At 40.1% G+C, this 19,327-nt stretch overlaps 1 protein-coding gene across 1 annotated transcript in view; it reads right to left on the bottom strand.

The window, feature by feature from the left end:
- STK17A (serine/threonine kinase 17a) overlaps nucleotides 1-19,327 on the bottom strand; it is a 37,920-nt gene that overhangs the window by 14,819 nt on the left and 3,774 nt on the right. Inside the window, exons 2-3 of the mRNA XM_018047003.1 lie at nucleotides 12,380-12,592; nucleotides 523-667 (exon numbers count right to left, since the gene is read on the bottom strand). Coding sequence (XP_017902492.1) covers nucleotides 523-667; nucleotides 12,380-12,592 — 358 coding nt within the window. The remainder of the gene's footprint in view (nucleotides 1-522; nucleotides 668-12,379; nucleotides 12,593-19,327) is intronic.

Genomic DNA, 19,327 nt, shown 5'->3' with positions numbered 1-19,327 from the left:
ATGTGGGTGCACACATGTCCACAACTGCCTTCAAAAAATGTCCCCCAAGCACTCCCACGGTCTCCTGCGGTGTAACCGCCCACTTTTGACACTCCCGCAGTATGGCATCGTGTGTAAGGTGTCAGGGCATGCAACCCAGTAGCAATTGTGGGTGGCGCCTGGATCCCCAGGATTGGCATGACCAGAAGTCCACAGAGTCAGACATGACTGAGCAACTACACCACCACCACCAGCATTTCAAGCCCTGTCTCCACCAGGAAGCCTGCACCCACCCAGAAATATTGCTGAAGCTCCATTTCTAGGGCAACATGTCACTATTTATCTTCCCAGGTACACACGTGTGCATTCTCTCCCTGAAAAACTGGCTAGAGGATAAGAATAAAGATTCAACTCTTACTGCCTTGTTACCCAATGACACACATAGACCTGACAAATGTTTGAATAAATCACTGTGAAACATTTCACATCTGGGGTATGATTCTCCAGCAACCTTAAAACTGGAAAGTGACTCAGTTTTTTTACCTTCAAATCAAGATGAACGACATCATGAGCGTGTAAGAAGCAAACACCTTCTAAAATCTGCCTCATGAGTCTCTGAACATCTTTTTCCGTGAAGGCTTCATCTCTGTCTGCAACACACTGGTCAAAGATTTCACCTCCAGCCGCACTAGGAAAGAGAAGAAGCACAATTTAAGTAAAGAAAATAGTTAAAATTGAAAATAGTTAAGTTGTTTTGTTTCTAATGTTTATACACATTAGGAATTCTTATTTAGATAGACTATTAATTTGAATGTGTGTACACTTTTGTCTATTTACATGCTGAAATCCACTTTTTAAAATAAAAAGTAAAATCTTTAATATGAGCTCATTTAGCATTTCCAGAGCTAAATAAGAACAGCTAATTAAGAACTTTTAAGAACTAAACCTAAGTGGTAAAATATATTAACAAAGTTTCAAGTAAAAAAAATTTCAAGAATTTTTGGTTACAGAATACATAAAAACATTATTTTTGCAAAAAATGCAAATAATGAAAATAAGGCAAATAACCTCCATGACAACCCATTCCCCAATCCAAGAGCCACACTCAGAGGTAAGCTCTTAGCACTTGGGCATGCTCCATCCTTCCAGTTTTGTTTTTAAAAACCACACTTAAAATGCATACAAGAATATTAGTTTCGTGGATTTTTAAAGAACACATAAATGGTAACACAGGACATTCTACTGATTCTGTACTACTACTTTTTTAAAATTAAACATGGCTTATGTGTTTTTTCCATGATGGTTTTTTTATCTGTCTACCTCATGATTTTTCATTCCTGCAACCTTGTGAATAGATAAACCATAGTTTACATATGAAACGTCCCAAAAGGCAAATTTATAGAGAAAGAGAGCACAGTAAGTAGCTGCCTGGGCAGGGGGTGTAATGTGCATAAGGATGTTACTGAAAGCATACAAATGTTTCAAAACGGGTTTATTGTGATCGTTGTACAACTTGGTAAACTTACTAAAACCCACTGAATTACACACTTGAAACCTGTGAATTATATACTATGTAAAGTATGCCTCAATAAAATAATTTTTAAAACCTCATAATTTACTTAGCTATTGCCCTCTGAAGGACATTTAGGGTTTTTTTTTGGTCTAATTATTCATGATTATAGACAACGTTATGATGAGAAGGTGCATGAATGTTCTGGTCTGCTCCTGTGCCTGCAGTCTTCATCTTAGGTACTGGGAGGAAAGTGCTGGAGTGAAGGGACTGTGCTTCTCAAACTTCGGTAGCTATGTCTTAGGCTCACAAAAGAGCAGAAGGGACTTCTAGTTTCTTCCACCCTCTGGCCAAAGCAACTCACTCTCTGTTTTTTCCCTCTGAATAATTTTGCTAATAAAAAATATCATTTATAATTTTTCCCTTCCTTTCAGCAGAAGTCCCATATTTAAACAATTTTTCCTTACCATAAATGACAACTCATGTCATACTTCAAATTTTCCTTTCTGTGTTAAAAACAAAAAAAGACTGGGTTGCTTCCATGAAGTTGCTACAGAACTAATGTGAAATATATAACACCAGGCAGCCATGCTTCTGTCAAACAAAAGCTACTCATTCATTTCCTTCTCATAAGGTAACTTAGTTTTTTTCTTTCTTTTTTGTTAGGGCAACCTATTCTCCAAATTGTGTCTAGATAAGCAAACAAAAACTTTCAACAAAAATCATATAAGAACCTATTTAAGTTTAGTTAAAGAACTGCAGGTGATAAGAGTGAAAGAAAATAATTCATTGACTGGTTTAGATTTTCATTTTGGTTAAACCTATACAACTGACTCTTTTGTTAGATTTTAATTACAGTATGAGAAAACCATACGTGAAAGCATCAAAACAATTTTTATGTAATTAACTGTTAAATGGCCATGACATATTCAGGCAAAGTTAAAAGTACTATTTAATTTGAAAGAAAGGAAATAGTGAGCATTTACAGCAAAAAAAAAAAAAGTAAATTCATGACAGCCTGACAGTGCTGTCTGCTGTGAACAGGGAGATAAGATGAGCTGAGCCCACTCGGTCCCCAGCAGCTACAGATGCACCAGGGCGCGATGTACAGTCAGGGCACAGACTCTCTGCACATACAGGCTACAATCTGCAGAGTACACTCAGGATGGCCTATGCTTCTCAGCGGAGACAGAGAACTGTCTTTTGGTTGCCAGAAAGTTTTTCAACCTCAATTTTCTGTCCTCTGGGCCCCTCAGCTCAACTCTACCATCAACAATAAAACTGAATAGAGCTTGATTTACATAAATTCAAGGATCTCTTTACCTAAGATTAAGAACAATTTATTATTAGTCTTTTCCACTAGCTATTCACTCATTCTTGCTTTTTAACAAAAGGGTTTCTTCTGTTTTCCCAAACACAAGATATGAAGGGCAAAACTAGTTTTCTAAAAATTCTGAAGGCTATATTGGGTTGGCCGGTGGGTTTTGCCACAAGATCTTATGGGGAAAAAGGGAAAACAAAAACAAACAAACAAAAAAGACTTGAAAGAACTTTTTGGCCAATCCAACACTTCAAACAGAGACTACTGTAAAGAAGCTATATAAGCCAGCCTTCAGTGATCAGTATGGCTTACGTACCCCTCTAGGTACAATGTACAATCACCGAGTCATTTTACCCTGTTTATATTTAAGCCTGACCCATTAACCAACTGTCATTTTAACTAATGGAACCAAGTGAAGTTTTACTATGGAACAACCTGAGATGGTGAAAGCATCTGTCGAGTGTGGCAACAGAAAATACCAAAATAGGAACAACTGCTTTGCACAAAGCACTTTCATTCACACAGAAGCTAGAACAGCAGGAAGAATTTTGCTGGGCCCACCTTTCACTACAGCAAAATTTTCAGTTTTATTGTAGTACTCTACTCTTGCCTGGAAAATCCCATGGAGGGAGGAGTCTGGCAGGCTGCAGTCCATGGGGTCTCGAAGAGTCGGACACGACTGAGCGACTTCCCTTTCACTTTTCACTTTCATGCATTGGAGAAGGAAATGGCAACCCACTCCAGTGTTCTTGCCTGGAGAATCCCAGGGACGGGGGAGCCTGGTGGGCTGCCGTCTATGGGGTCTCACAGAGTCGGACACGACTGAAGTGACTTAGCTTAGCTTAGTAGTGCTTATTTTCCATGACTTTAAATTATTCAGAAACTAAGTTTAATTCATATAACTTTTTATCCAAATATTTTTCGCAGAATGATTAACAAGGAGTTTTCAAAAAATTTTACTAAAACTTTTTATAGAAAACATTAAGAACTATGAGTTTCAACTTTCTAGTGGTTCTCAGAAAATAAGTATCTCTTTGTTTACACTATTCAGAGTCATATAAATGATGTTTAGAAGGTAAGAGTAACCCAGTTCCCCTGGTGGCCTACACCTTAGCGAGCTCATAGCTCCCAACCTCACAGCAAACACTCCTTTTTCTATCTAAACTAGCATTTCCATTTCTATCCTGCTTAGAGGCCCAGTATGCATCTTTACTCCCTCACTACTCAAATTTAACAAATGTCATTCAAATATATTAGAGGCCCTGTGCTATGTGCTAGGGATAAAGACATAAATTATGAAAAAGCATGTATGAGATTTCTTGTACTAGTGGGGAAGAAAAAAAAGAAAGATATTTTTAAGAATATGGAAGATCCCCTGGAGGAGGAAATGACAACCTACTCCAGTATTCTTGCCTGGGAAGTCCCATGAACAGAGCAGCCTGGGGGGCTACAGTCCATGGGGTTACAAAGAGTTGGATACAACTTATAGACTAAAACAACAAATGCATAAATATATATAGGTATGAAATCACACATCAAGTTATTGATAATTTAGCAAGTGAGAAATTAATTGGAAGGAAAAAAATATTAGAAAGATGATACTTATCCTCAGTCTTCAGGAATGAACAGGAATCTACTAGATGAAATGGCCAAGAGTGAGGGGACTTCCCTGGTGATCCACTTGTTGAGACCTCCCTTTCCAATGCAGGGGATGTGGGTTGGATCCCTGGTTGGGGAGCTAACATCCCATATGTCTCAACGCCAAAAACCCAAAACTTAAAACAGAAGCAATACTGCAACAACTCAATAAAGACTCAAAAAAACAAACAAACCAAACCCCAAAGAGTCCATACTAGGAAGCGTGGACACGTATAAGGGTGGTGTGAAAATACAGGATCTACTCCAGAAGGATAAGTAGCTACTTCCCCTTGCAGCCAAATGCTATGGAACTTGCCCTCTAGCCATAAACAATGAGCCAAGTATATGAATCAACTATTTTCAGACATAAGAACAACAGGCAGTTAAGTCCATTATCCCTGAGGTGGGGGCACAAACAAGCTGAGCTCTATGCTAAGTTTATAGCTCAGTTGGTAAAGAATCCGCCTGCAATGTGGGAGACCTGGATTGGGAAGATCCCCTGGAGAAGGGATAGGCTACCCACTCTAGTATTCTGGCCTAGAGAATTCTATGGACTGTATAGTCCATGGGGTCACAAAGAGTTAGACTCGACTGAGCTACTTTCATTTCACTTCCTACTTGGAGGTAATCTATGGAATGTGGTACAGGGAAAGGGAGGAACCCAAGCAGAATATGGCAGGCAGCCTTGCTAAACTGAGAAGGTAGAGAGCTGGGCAAGGCTAAGGCAGCTGGATCTCATAAGCAGAGTACCAGGGAGGAGGGTTCTACACAGAGAGAGATCTGTAGACATCTATTCAGTCATATCCCAGAGTCTTAGATAAGATACTTATATGCACATTCACTGGGTAAAACTGTGAGGTCAGGCAAAAAACTGCCAGGAAATCATAAGCTGAACAATTCTTAGCATTCACAGAGGATATTTGAATGTTGCCCATTTTGAGTAGAAAAACCATGCCAAGCACCTGGGCATTCAGCAGACCCCCCAGGATGCCATATTATAGTCTTATTAAAGGCTAAAGTACTCCTAGACCTGCACTAATAAGGCTGATCCACAAGTAATTTAACTGCCTGCCAAAATAAACACCACCATTCTTTTAGTGGAAGATCATAAAATCCACCCAAGCACTATGCCATTCTAAACGTCTGGCATTCTTCCAAAAATTACTAGACATCTGAAAATGCCACAACTTACAACTAGCAGGAAAATAAAAACAGATCCAGAGATGATGGAATTGCTAGGTAAGGACTTTAAAACAGGTATTATAAATACACCCAGGGATTTAAAGTAAAATATGAAAATAACAAGGAGATAGAAAGTATGAAAAGAACCAAATGGAACTGCTAGAGATTTAAACAAAAACAAAAACACTTATAGTGATTTCACCCGGCTTTAGAGACGATCAGACCCTACAGAAGAACCAGCAAATCTGGAGACAGAAATGGAAGCCATCTGTCTAAAGTATGGGTGGTGGGGTGGAGAAAATAATAAACGAGACCTACGGATCTGAGTTATGAGAAACCTAGACAGAATATTAAAGAGCATTACTTTGCAGACAAAGGTCTATATAGTCAAAGCTATGGTTTTTCCAGTAGTCACGTGCAGATGTGAGAGTTGGATCACAAAGAACGCTGAGCACCAAGGAACTGATGCTTTCGAACTGTGGTGCTGGAGAAGACTCTTGGGAGTCCCTTGGACTGCAAGGAGATCAACCCAGTCAATCCTAAAGGAAATCAATAACAAAGGGATTTGAGTGACAATATGGAAGTTTGTGCTTAGTCACTCAGTTGTGTCTGACTCTTTGCGACCTCCCATGGACTGTAGCCTGCCAGGTACCTCTGTCCATGGGGCTTCTCCAGGCAAGAATACTGGAGTGGGGTGCCATGCCCTCCTCCAGGAGATCTTCTGAACCCAGGGATCAAACAGTTTAACACACTGTAATTGAAGGAACAAGATAAGTGGGGGCAGAAAAATCTCTGAAAAAATAATGGCTGAAAAATGCCCAAATCTGTTAAAAACTGTAAGATCCACATAGCTCAATAAACCCCAAGCAAGATAAACAAAGAAAATCAAGGCACATTTTGCACAAATTGCTAAGAACCAGTGTGAAAGAGAAAAATCTTTAAAAAGGCACATGTACAGGGGAATTAAGAATTAACGCTGACTTCATCATAAGCAATGTAAGGCAGGTGACGGTACAATGACATCTTAAAGAACTGAGAAAAAAGTGTGCCCGGAATGGAAGGTGAGGTTGGAGAAGTGCTAGCAGTAGATGAGATAGAAGTCAGACAGAAAAGCATGGGATGTGGTCCAAACAACCTGAAAAGTCCTGAGCAAGGCAATGATGGCTAGTATATAATGCTAAATGTCTCCTCCAAGGGCACTCCTGAGCCTCTCCCTTGGAGTAAAGGTGCACAGCTCATGGCTAAAGGCTTTGGACTCACACACTCTTGTGCTAAATCTTGGCTCTACTACTTGTTATGTGATCTTAGGCTGAATTATTATTCTGATATTTTTCTCACATATAAAATCTTGTTTTAAAATTTGTAAATAAATCCAGTTGCAGCATTCAAAATCAGTATACTGAAGTCAATGTGTTCCTTTTATATAATAACAATGAACTATCAGAAAGAGAAATCAACAAAACAATCCCACTTTCAGTAACATCAAAAAGAATAATTCTTAGGATTATTTTTAATCAAGAAATCAAACATCTGTACATGGAAAACTAAAACGCTGGTGAAAAAAACTAAAGAAGACACAAATAAATGGAAGGATAGTCTGTCCATGATCTGGAAGAATTAATATTAAATATCTATGCTACCCAAAATGATCTACAGATTCAATGCAATTCCTATCAAAATTTCAATGGCATTTTAAAAACAGAAAAAAATTTGTGTGGAACCACAAGACTCCAAAAAGCCAAAACAATCTTGAGAAAGAACAAATCTGGAGGCATCTTCCCAGTTTCAAAATGTATTACAAAACTACAGTAATCAAAACAGTATGGTATTGGCACAGAAATAGATATACAGATCAATGGAACAGAACAGAGTGCCAAGAAATAAAAATATTCACATATAACTTTATTTATGATGAAGGAGCCAAGAGTACAAAACAGGGAAAGAACAGTCTCTTCAATGAATGGTGTTTGGAAAACTCAATATTCACATGCAAATGAATGAATCTTACACATACACAAAAGTCAACTCAAAGAGGATCAAAGACTTGAATGTAAGACCTGAAACCATAAAACTCCTAAACATTGGGAGGTCAGTTCAGTTCAGTTCAGTCGCTCAGTCGTGTCCGACTCTGTGACCCCATGAATCGCAGCACACCAGGCCTCCCTGTCCATCACCAACTCGCGGAGTTCACTCAGACTCATGTCCATCGAGTCCGTGATGCCATCCAGCCATCTCATCCTCTGTCGTCCCCTTCTCCTCCTGCCCTCAATCCCTCCCAGCATCAAAGTCTTTTCCAACAAGTCAACTCTTCGCATGAGGTGGCCAAAGTACTGGAGTTTCAGCTTTAGCATCATTCCTTCCAAAGAAATCCCAGGGCTGATCTCCTTCAGAATGGACTGGTTGGATCTCCTTGCAGTCCAAGGCACTCTCAAGAGTCTTCTCCAACACCACAGTTCAAAAGCATCAGTTCTTCGGTACTCAGCCCTCTTCAAAGTCCAACTCTCGCATCCATACATGACCACTGGAAAAACCATAGCCTTGACTAGATGGACCTTAAGTTCCTTAAAATCAGTCTTGGCAATGATATTTTTGGATTTGACAACAAAATCAAAAATAAACAACTGGGACGACATCAAATTAGAAAGCTTCTGCAGAGCTTAGAAAATAATCACATAATGAAAAGGCAACTATGAAGTGGGGGAAAATATTTGCAAATCATATATCTGATAAGGGGTTAGTATCCAAAATATATAAAGATCTCATACGACTGAACAGCAAAAAACCAAATACTCCAATTTTTAAGAAATTGGCAGAGGAACAACTGACATGCTCACAAAGAAGATGTACAAATGGCCAACAGACACATGCAAAGGTCCGCAACATCACTGACAGCTGGGGAAATGCAAATCAAAACCACCGTGAGCTATCAACTCACACCTGTTAAGATGGCTATCATCAAAAAGACAGAAACAACAAGTGTTGGCAAGGATGTGGAAGAAAGCGAGCCCTTGTGCACTGCTGATGGGAGCATAAATTGGTGCAGCCACTCTGGAAAACAGTATGAAGGTTCCTCCAAAAATTACAAGTAGGACTGCCATGTGATCCAGCAATTCCACTTTTGGGTATGCATCCAAAAAGAAATGAAATGCATCCAAAAGAAACGAAAGCAGGAGCTCAAAGAGATATCTACACTCCCGTGCCTTATTGACAATAGCCAAGATACAGAAACAACCTAAGTGTCTGTCAAGACATGAATGGATAAAGAAGATGCAGTATATATACAATGGACTATTATTCAGCCGCGAGAAAGAAAGACATTCTACATTCCCAACAATGTGGATGGGACTTGGGGCATTATGCTAAGTGAAACAAGGCACACAGAGAAGGACAGATACTGTATATCACTTATATGTGAAATCTAAAAAAGTCAAACTCACAGAAACAGAGATTAGAATGGTGGTTACCAGGGACTAGGGGAGCTGTTGGTCAGAGTATAAACTTCTAGTCAGAAGGTAGGTTCTGGGGATCTAATGTAACTATAATTATTATAGTTAATAATACTGTATTATATACCTAAAAGTTGCTAAGAGAATAGATCTTAAATGTTTCTCACCACAAAAAAGAAATAGTAATTATGTGATGCAGGTGTTAGCTAATGCTCTAACATTGCAAGATACAAGTATATCAAAACACTGCAGACCTCAAACTTACAACATGTTTTATCTCAATCAAATCTTGTAAAGCTTGAGAAAATTTAAAAAACTATCTCTTTCACTAAACATCTTTTGGAGTGAAGGGGTTATGCTGTTTTCACTTTCCTATCACCAGCACCCGTTAGTGTCCAGTGCACAGGGCTAGTGGAATGAGTAATACAGTAATCATAAACCTGTTTCCACAGCAACAATACCTCAGTGTCTAAAGTCTAATTCTAAGACTTCCTCTTCAAGCAAAATGCATAACACACAAAATTCTGGCCGAACCACATGGTTTTGTGGTTCTAGAATCATGACCACAAAAGCAACAGAAGCCATCAAGCGTCTAAGCAAGGGAACAGTGTCCCCACATCTACGTGCTGGTTACCTGCCCAGTGGGAGCCTGAGGGATGCTCCAGGATTGAAGCCAGGGGAATCAGCTCAGCAGCTACAGGGAACGTCCACAGAAGAGGCAGTGAGGACCCAACACAGGGGAAGAACAGCAAGCACAAAGGAGCAGGCACCAGCAGGGGAGAGGGTTAAGTGGAAGCCTTGGTGATTCATTACACAAGCGCATTAGAGGAGATAAAGCAATCAAGGACAGAGCCAAGGTTTACATTTGAGTGATGAAATAAACAGGGACATCAATGGAAACGGGGAGCAAAACACAGGCATTAGAAGCACAGCAATGCGGGGGCGCACACACACGGATCCTGCACTGGCACAATGTGCAGGTGGATTAAGGGATACGCACCAGGCAGCTGGAGCTGAGGGAACGGTCTCATGTTGGAGACAAAGATTTGGAAACACCCAGCATGTAAATAACAGCTGAAGCCACAGAGAGTTATCATCCAGGGCAAATGTGCAGGTCATAAACGCTTGACAAGAGTAAGACTAATGAACTGTGGCGAGCACTTATATAGTAGAAGAAGGGGGAAAGGCTCTAAGATTTAAAAGAAAAAAAAAGGAGCCATGAAAGCTAAGGAAGAACATAATTTCAAGTGAAGATGGTATAACATCGAGTGTTTAAAGAGCCTAAGAAGCAGAATGAACACTTAAACGAGGAGATCGATTCCCGCAAACAGGGCTGATGACCTCATGCAAGTTTCAGAGGAGCAGGTGGCATCAGATTGAAAAGCGATGGAGTATTGGCAGCCAAACAAACGGATGGTTCAGTGAAGTAGAACAGAACTGACTAGAAGGTGAGGAAAGCTGTACATTCAGAAGAGAAGGGCAAGACAATAGTTCAAGTTGAGGACCAGGAATTAAAGGAGAGAAGTGACTGAATCATTGGAAGAGGGATGGAAAAGAATCACTTGAGGTGGGAGGGACTCTCAGGGAGGTTAGAAAAGCGAAAAAAACACACAACAAAGGTCCTAGAAAAGGCAGGAAGAGGATTAAAGAGCAGAAGTCAAAGTTTTAGCCTTGGCGTTAAGGAATGGACTCTCTTCCTGGGAACAGAGGACAGGCGGTGAGAGTATAGAGTGGGTGATGCTGAGCAGTGCACATCTGATGGCCTTTATCTTCTCAGTAAAGGAAGAGAAGGCTTGCTATCTAACAAGTGGGAAGTGGGTGGCAGCACATGTGATCAAGGATTTCATAAGCTCCTGCCCTCCTGCTGGGGATGTCAAAAGAAGGGGATGAGAGATTAGGTAAAGAATTACAAAACTACACCAAGAGCCCAGCTGAGGCTGGAACTCTTCCTTGTGTAATTAGCAGATGGAAATGCTCCCAAGAATGGGCAGGAGGAGGGACAACAGCTTAGGCCCTGTGTTTTAAACCGGCAGAATGGATTGCAGAGGAACAGCAAGAAGAAGAAAAGCATAATATGAGGCACTGGTGAGGGATCAGCTGCAGGAACTACCCCAGAAGTGAAGGGAATGTGAAGGGAAGTGAAGGCAGGAGATGATGGAGGACCAAGGGGGGACAGGAGGGAAGGTCAAGAGCAGGTTCTGTGAGATCGGGAGAGAGACAAGAGGATGATCAGAGCATCACATTTCAGACAGTCCCTTACGGATCAATTTCCAATTCTAACCAACCCTTTCCAGAGCAAACTGAAGACCAGAAACCTCTAAACCAAGGTTTTTTGAAAATGAAAAACAACTTCATTGAGATGTAATCCACACAGACTACATTTCTTAACCATCCAAGCATTTGTGGCTATTTCTATTACAATGAAAAATTCACAGTGGAAAACATGTTCATGCTTTTTGTTGTTCACATTTTAACTTCTTTTCTTTGAAAGGATTCCTGCAAGTGAAATTATTGAATTAAAGAAATATATAAACACAATGCTCTTGAATTATATTATCAAGAGGATGACACTATTTTAGACTTTTCTAGAAGCCATCCAGACTTCTCCCTCTATAAACTTATTTATGTCTAAAAGTTTATAGAGGGAGAAGTATTGCTTTACAGAGTTTTGCTGTTTCCTGTCAAACCTCAACATGAATCAGCCATAGGTATACATATATCCCTTCCCTTTTGAAACGCCCTTCCATCTCCCTCCCCATCCCACCCCCTAGGTTGATACAGATCCCTATTTTATACACAGTACTGTATTTATGTCAATCCCAATCGCCCAGTTCCGCCCACTCCATTCTTTCCCCGCTGGAGTCCGTCTGTTTGTTCTCTATGTCTGACAGGATTTCTTAAGAAGAAAAAATTGTCCTTCATATTCCAAAGCTGTTTTCTCTGCTGTCCCACCTACTTACCCAAACTGAAAGCACAGTATGAATCCCAACAATTATTTCTGAAAGAAGGATTATTAACTTAGACCATATGAACATATAAGAAATTATATCAAATGCCTTTTGTTTTAATATTGTACCGGTTACCTCCTTAAGAAGGCCTCTAATAAGAACATAAGAGAACTTTATTTTCAAAAGGATTTCACTAAAGAATGAAGGTCTGGGATATGTCAATAAATACATGAAAAAGTTTTGGAAAATCTTCAGATTTCCGGAGAACCAGGGCTTGCCAGGTTACCACAGACGAGTGGCATGTATAAAGGAGTGTGGACTCGCAAACAAACTCAGTGAGGAGGACAATACTTACTATTCCAGAACTAAGATCATTTCCGATGGTGTCTCGTAGACCTCGTGTAAATTAATGACCCATGGATTGTCCTGGGCTAGCTCGAGTACAGCGATTTCATGAACTATTTCCATCCGACAATCTTGGCCTTTTCTTCTTTTTCTCATGAACTTGGCGGCAAATTCTTTTCCAGAATCTTTCTTTATGCATTTCCTCACCACTGCAAATTTCCCCCTAGAATTAAGCAAAACAACAGTCACTGTTAAAGCTGACTTTTCAGAGGTGATTTTTAATGAAATTTCCAAACAGTCATCAGTGGATATTTAAATTTCGGTCATATGCAAACACTCAAGTAGTAATATAACTTGGGAAACACCTCTCTATAAATAAAATGTAATGGAAAATCTGCAGATTCATTCTTCTAAATAGAGGATAACCAAATATTTAAGCCAATATTTCTTTGCAGCTTTATATATATATATAAAACTTAATTTTTATACATTTATACATAAAATACTTTGAATCTTAAAAAAGAAACTGGTTATCAAAATTCCTGAAATAATGGATTTCATTGTCACTAACTGACTCTAAAAAGGCCCAATCACCTTCCAAAGTTATTTTAAGGTAGGGATCTCATTTGTATGAGATCATTTCAACTATAGCATCAGCTGGAAATGTCTAGCTTTTCTATAAAGACAGATATAACAAGCCTTCTTTGATACACTCTACTGCCATGTTATTACACTAATAAGTCACACATGGGATCAGCACAGCATACTGATTATGGAATAAGGTCTGCAATTAGATTTGGGAATGAATTCCAAAGAATGGCTCCATCCACTCACTCAATGCATATCCTTGGGCAATTTAAGCTCTAACTTAAGAAAAAAAATCTCATTTTCTTAATCTATAAAGGAGAACACCAACAGGATCTATTTCCCAGGGTTGTTGTGAGAATTAAAGAATACATGTTAACTGCTTAGCATGGCACTTGCCACATACTCAATAAAATATCATGAAACAAACAAATCACTGAGCTGTAATAATTATCACCCATAAACACCCAATACTCAAGCTGGAAGGCAACTTAGAAATCAAACAGTTTTTTTTCTTTTAATCTACCGCCAAATGCCAAAGCCAGTGTCTTTCTTTCAAACTGTGAGGCAGTCTTTTCCTCTCGTGGGCACACACTATTTTAGTAAGGTTTTCATTACAAGCCTAAACCTGGCTTCAAGAGAAGGGCTGGTGTCCATATCTTTTGCTGAGCGATACAGAAGGACCAACCTGACAGTCTATCAGGTACTGGGCACAGCTGACGTGATCTGTTAATTGCTACTCCCTTTTCCAATTTTCAATCATTCCTCATCCCCTTAGGGTCTTTGCTGGTAAAATGTGTCAACTAAATCTGATGCAACTGCTCCAAGTATAAGCTCCAAGAGCTTCATGATTATTATTTTGCTGAGGTTGGCCCAATACAAATTAATATGCCTTTTGAAAAAAACTTGACAGGTTTTTCATATTTCATAAATAAAACCTTCTCCTCTTGGATTCTTTCAAGCCAGGGTCTTGATACTATGTTTTAGAAATATACTTAAAAAATTTCAATGCAAGGCTTTAATTTGCTGTTAAATTCTACTTTCTAGGTTTGGCCCAGCATTCTAGACTACCAATGTTATTTTGAGGACTGATCCTTCCTTCTTTGCTACTGTTAACCACAAATATGATGTGCATCCCCTCTGAATTTCTGTTACCATCAGCAATAAAAATGTTACATGAAAAATCCTTAGGCACAGCCCTACAGCTGATCAATTAGGTGGCAATCTACCTAACAGCACCCTAATTTAGAACAAGGCTCTCTGTGCTCAACAGGAATTGAGATGACACACTTCTTCAGGTCACTAGAAAGATTCAACAATAAACTACGCATCACAGGCTAATGCTTCTTTTTCTTTGGCCCCACAAAATCATTAGGCTAATAACATCTCCACTGAGTTTTAAAAGGTTCCTAATCATCTTTGGATTTCTTTAAGGAAGAGGAAAAAAAATCATTAATCATTTGTTTTTTTTTATACCTATATTTCTAAAGTTTCAAAAGAGGAAAAAGAGAAAGTCTAATTTGTAAAAAACTGACCAACATACAATTGACAACAAACATGTTGCTATTAAATTAGAAATGCCTGGGTTGGACTGCCCTCAAAGAACTCCCACAGCAAACACATAGGTATTTACTGTTACCACACCTAACACTCTAGGCAATACAGCTCTGTGTAAAATTATAGTAAAATACTGCTGCTCACATACCTGTCCTGAATGTATTGCTATATTTCCGAAGACCAACTGAAGACGCAACAGATGAATGGATCCCTAACCTATAAACTCTGGGAACCCTTGTTATAAAAGAGCCATTGCTTAATTCAGAGGCCAGAAGCAACCAGAGGAGAGACCTATACTTACCCTGGGTCTCCTGCTAGGCATCCATTTCTTTGGGTCCCCACAGTAGTTTGCACACCAATCACTAATCTTGACACCACCCTTGTTTTTGAGGAAGCATTCAGCTGTAGGTTTACCCTTTCTCTCCCCCATATCATGCACTATCCTGGGAGTCAGCCAACCTTTCTGTAAAGGGCCAGATAGCAAATACTTTCGGTTTTGCTGGCCAGCTGATTTGATCACTACCATTCAAGTCTGCTGTATGGTGAAAGCAGCTGCAGACAACAGGTCAATGAATAGGGGAGGCAGGGTTTTAAAAAAAACAAAAAACAAAACACAACTTTACCAGCACTGAAATGTGAATTTCGCATAGTTTCCATGTCATTAAATGACTCTTTTGACTTTTCAATCATTTAAAAATGTACAGATCATTCGATACAGCTAGTAAGCCTCATCAAAACAGGCAGCCAGCAGTGGGTGACCAACTTGTGCCCTAATCCATGCTGAAGAAAACTCTTCCACCGTTCTGATACTGCACCCCACTGAAGCAGACAGCAGGACAGCAGATCCCAGGAAACCGGCCCTGCCTCCTCTCAGGATGACTGGGGCGATGGAGGGGAACCCTCAAAACCACTCAGGGAGTCAGAAGATGAAGCCAGGTTCTGGCAACTGTTCTTTCTCTAGAGCCACCAGGCACACGGAAGTGTGAGACTCAGTCTTCAAGGTACGGGGGTCGAGTGAACACACGAAGAATGTCACGGTTTCCCTAAATTCCACACCCTGCAGTGCTCTGGTATGCCTGCTTTACCGCAACTTCATGCTAAAAACTGTGATTGTATCTCAACCCTTTAAGTTACTGAGGCCTCTCCAAAGCACGAAACAAATGTTTCTCTGACTCTCGGGGCCATAGTTATATGCAAGGACTTGAGGCTGATGAGGTTCAAAGGATGTAAGATGTCTGTTTCACGTTTACTTCCTTAGCTGCATAGCCAAAATTCTTCCTAGATTATCAGGATGTTTCAGTTTCCGGAGCTCTTCACCCATTTCACAAACATCTATAGTTCACTATTACACACTAAACTGAAAACTCTGATTTTCATTAATCATTTGGCGGGGGGAGATATTAGGAATGAGTATGTTTCAAAATAACAATGATAACACACTCTAGGGTAGTACGACAGGAAGGATAAACAAAGATAACAACAGGAAGAGACATTTGAGTCAGACCCACCAGTCTAAGCTTCCTCAGAACAAGGACTGGGTTTTTACTGATCTCTGTATTACCAGTGCGCAACTGGAAAAGCTTAGGAAGGCTCAGTGAACACAGGTAGGTAGATTTAGGTATGACAGGCTAAGTAGCTGGTGCTTCATTTCTCAAGGTAAGAATGGGCACCTATGAGACTTTTACCTTAGTGAGTTTTAAAAAGCTAAGATAAATGTTTTAAAAAGCTAATTCTGAGTGTATTGCCAAGTGTTAACTGGAAACTAGGGAAGCCAAGAAAATAGCTCAAAGTTAAGAGGTCTGAACTAAAGTAGCACAGCAGAGGCTGGGAAGATAGAAGTATTTACAAGGCATTCAAGGTCAAGACAGACTGAGCTTCAGCAGAAATGAGGGCAGAGGGAAAGGCGGAAGAGGACTTGGAGATCTCTGTCCTGGGTCCTGGGTGATGTGGTACCATCCACTGAGAGGAAAAATCAGAATGGTAACAGATGTGCAGAGGGTGGAGGGAGAGGAGTATGTGTTAGGCTTCAGATGGGAGAAGTTTGAGGTGCCTTTCTCTGTAAAGAGAATTTTATTTACTAATAGATGGATTCCAAATATAACCAGTTTTGGGCTACCACACAAAGATGAACACACATAAAGGCTCAGGCAAAGATAAAAAATTGGAAGTGCTGATTTGAGTGTATATAGAGGAAGAAAAATAAAAGTGAGTTTCAAGGTTCTAGGTTTGATTCTAGATTACAGTAAAGGGCTTTGTTTCCATGTGTATCCTATTATTTAAGTTCTTCCAACACGTTACAATTTTTTGGCTATGCCTGTCTTCCTGGCCCTACTATGAGTTTCAGAGACCTGGCCTCTTCATCTTTGCAACTCCATGTTTAGTGCCTGGCCTATGGCAGGAGCACAAATACAATACCAGATAACACCCTAGATACATACACTGTTCTTGTATAAGCCTCATAAGGTTTAATATTTTAGCCACATAGGGCTACTTGCTGTTCTCTCTTTCACTGAATTTTTCTGCACTGTGCTTGTTTTATTGCCAATGGCTGGAGTGTCTTGCATTGCTACTGTTACTGAAATTCCATCCATTCTTTCAGGCTCAGCTCAAATGCTGTTTTCCCCACAAGATTTTCCCATGTGGCATGTCACTTTGCCCATAAAAGGAGTAGTGACTGATTTGTTAGATTTGGGAACACTTTCCAGAGCCTACCAAAGAGCCTTGTGTGCTCAACATGCCAAGTCCAATATTTGCTTAATAGCACTGGGGTACAGCCTTAGGCGCAAAGAAGTTCTGTTCAACAATGACCTAGATCAGATCTGTCTTCCTTACCTCTGAAAGAACTAAAACCAAACCATCTGCTGATCCTAAGTGTAAAAATCAGCCGAGTCCATCAGATCAGTCAGCATGAGTGACAAGAACAGCTAGAGCCAAAAGCCAGATTTGGTTTGAAATTTGGGCAATTTGTTCAACTTTTCTGAGTCTTAAGATTCCTCACCTACAAAGTGGGGTTGATGGCACTAACCCTGTAGGGTAGCAAAGACGAAAGAAAATGACATTTCCAAAGTGGCCATTCAGGAAATGCTCTGCAATCAGGAACAGCAGCTATTTTTATTGTCTGGGGCAGTAATTTCAGATCTATGATAATTTATTAAAAAAATCATACAGAACTGAAGAGTTTTGGAGGCGACTTAAACTCTCTACTTGATGCATAAATTTACTATACAAATTGAGTTCCTCCTTCCTTTCCTGAACAGGCAAACCAATGATTATAGCTACCTAACTTTCTAATGCATTTGGTTCAATAATCGGCTTTTATAAAATTTTGTTAGGTTTGCAAAGTGGCGGAAATTCACTAAATCCTTAAGTTTATATATTTTAAAACTTTGATTTTATATTGCAAGGTTTATATATTTAAATTAAGTTTTTACTTTTAACATAAGCTCCAACTTTTCAAAATTAAAACAGCTGACCTAACAAAGCATGTGCCTTAGAGAAGGAGCCGTACTTCCTAACAATGTCTGATGCTGAACCGCAAACACGGCTAGTTGTCTTTATCCATCCCAAAATACCAGATTACCTGAAACTGTAAATATCTTTCAAACTGATGATAAACTGCCAAGAAATCTTAATAGTTTTCCTAAAACAAGGCACAATTTTTACATGGATAGTATTATTTAACAAGGGTCTTTATTTCTAAAGAAATTATGATTTGCAGTCTACGCCACATGCTCAAGTAGTTGTAAGGTCCTCAACCCGAAGCCGTTACCTACAGACAGGAACCCAGGTAAAGGGCATCCACTTGCTGAAACACCTCCACCTGTGCATCCTCTTCAGCTTGCACATCCTCTTATTTCCTGATAAAAATCCTTCCTTGTTCCCATTACTCCCAACCGCTTTGAGGAGAATGAGATAGGATGTCCCTACCCACTATGAGGCCCAGCTGAGACAGGCTGGGATCTAGGACCCTTCACCTGAGTGCCTGTACCTGTACAAACATCTCCTCAAGCAACAGAATATAAGGGAACTATAAGGGACTCAAAAATAACTTCATGCGTGTGCAGGTGGGGTCAGTTATGAACAATAAGCTAGAAAAAGGCCACAAACCGACAGCCATTTCTGAGGTGCTGGGAGAAAAAGCAGGGGCCTGCACACCAAGGGGGTGGGCGCACCACTGAAGCCCCCCTCCAGCCAAACCCACCCATCGACCCCTAACCTTACCCCATCCAAAGGACCAGCTTGCCGCCCCCTTCCCCTCCCACCCAGGGGCATCAGCAAGGGCGTCTGGTTCTTGTTTTCACTCCTGTGCGCTACAGCCCAAGTCCCAGAAAAGGCTCTCCCGGAATTCTCATCTGGCCTCTTATCAATTTCTATTGATTAAAGAGTCCAGGGACCCAGGTGGGTAACACAACCGGGGAGGGCCAACCACATGACACTGAAGCTTGGCAGTGCTTGCTCCAATTTGGAACCCATTAACATGTCCTCTCACAAAAACGACGGCAAATTGCTTTAGCCACAAGATTAGACTACAGTGTTTTTTTTTTTTTGAGAAACATCTGCGGCATAATGGAAGTGATTGCAAGGAGTCCCAGCTCACTGTTTCTCATATGACTCAATCTACTGGTACCTTGATTTTCTCATCTGAAAAACAGGACTTCCCAAATCTGCTTGTGATAAGAAGTAAATGAGATAATGTATGTGAAAGCCCCTATAAAACTGTAAAGCCCCCATGTATGAAGTACCCATTTCAACAGAGAACTCGGATTTACTTATACCTTTTCTGCTCACAGGGAAATTCAACTATCAGTATGTAATA

Source organism: Capra hircus, chromosome 4 (assembly GCF_001704415.2).
Source record: "Capra hircus breed San Clemente chromosome 4, ASM170441v1, whole genome shotgun sequence".
Classification (NCBI taxonomy): Eukaryota; Metazoa; Chordata; class Mammalia; order Artiodactyla; family Bovidae; genus Capra; species Capra hircus.
The sequence above is the reverse complement of the archived record's forward strand: the minus strand, read 5'-3'. Positions and strand labels throughout refer to the sequence as shown.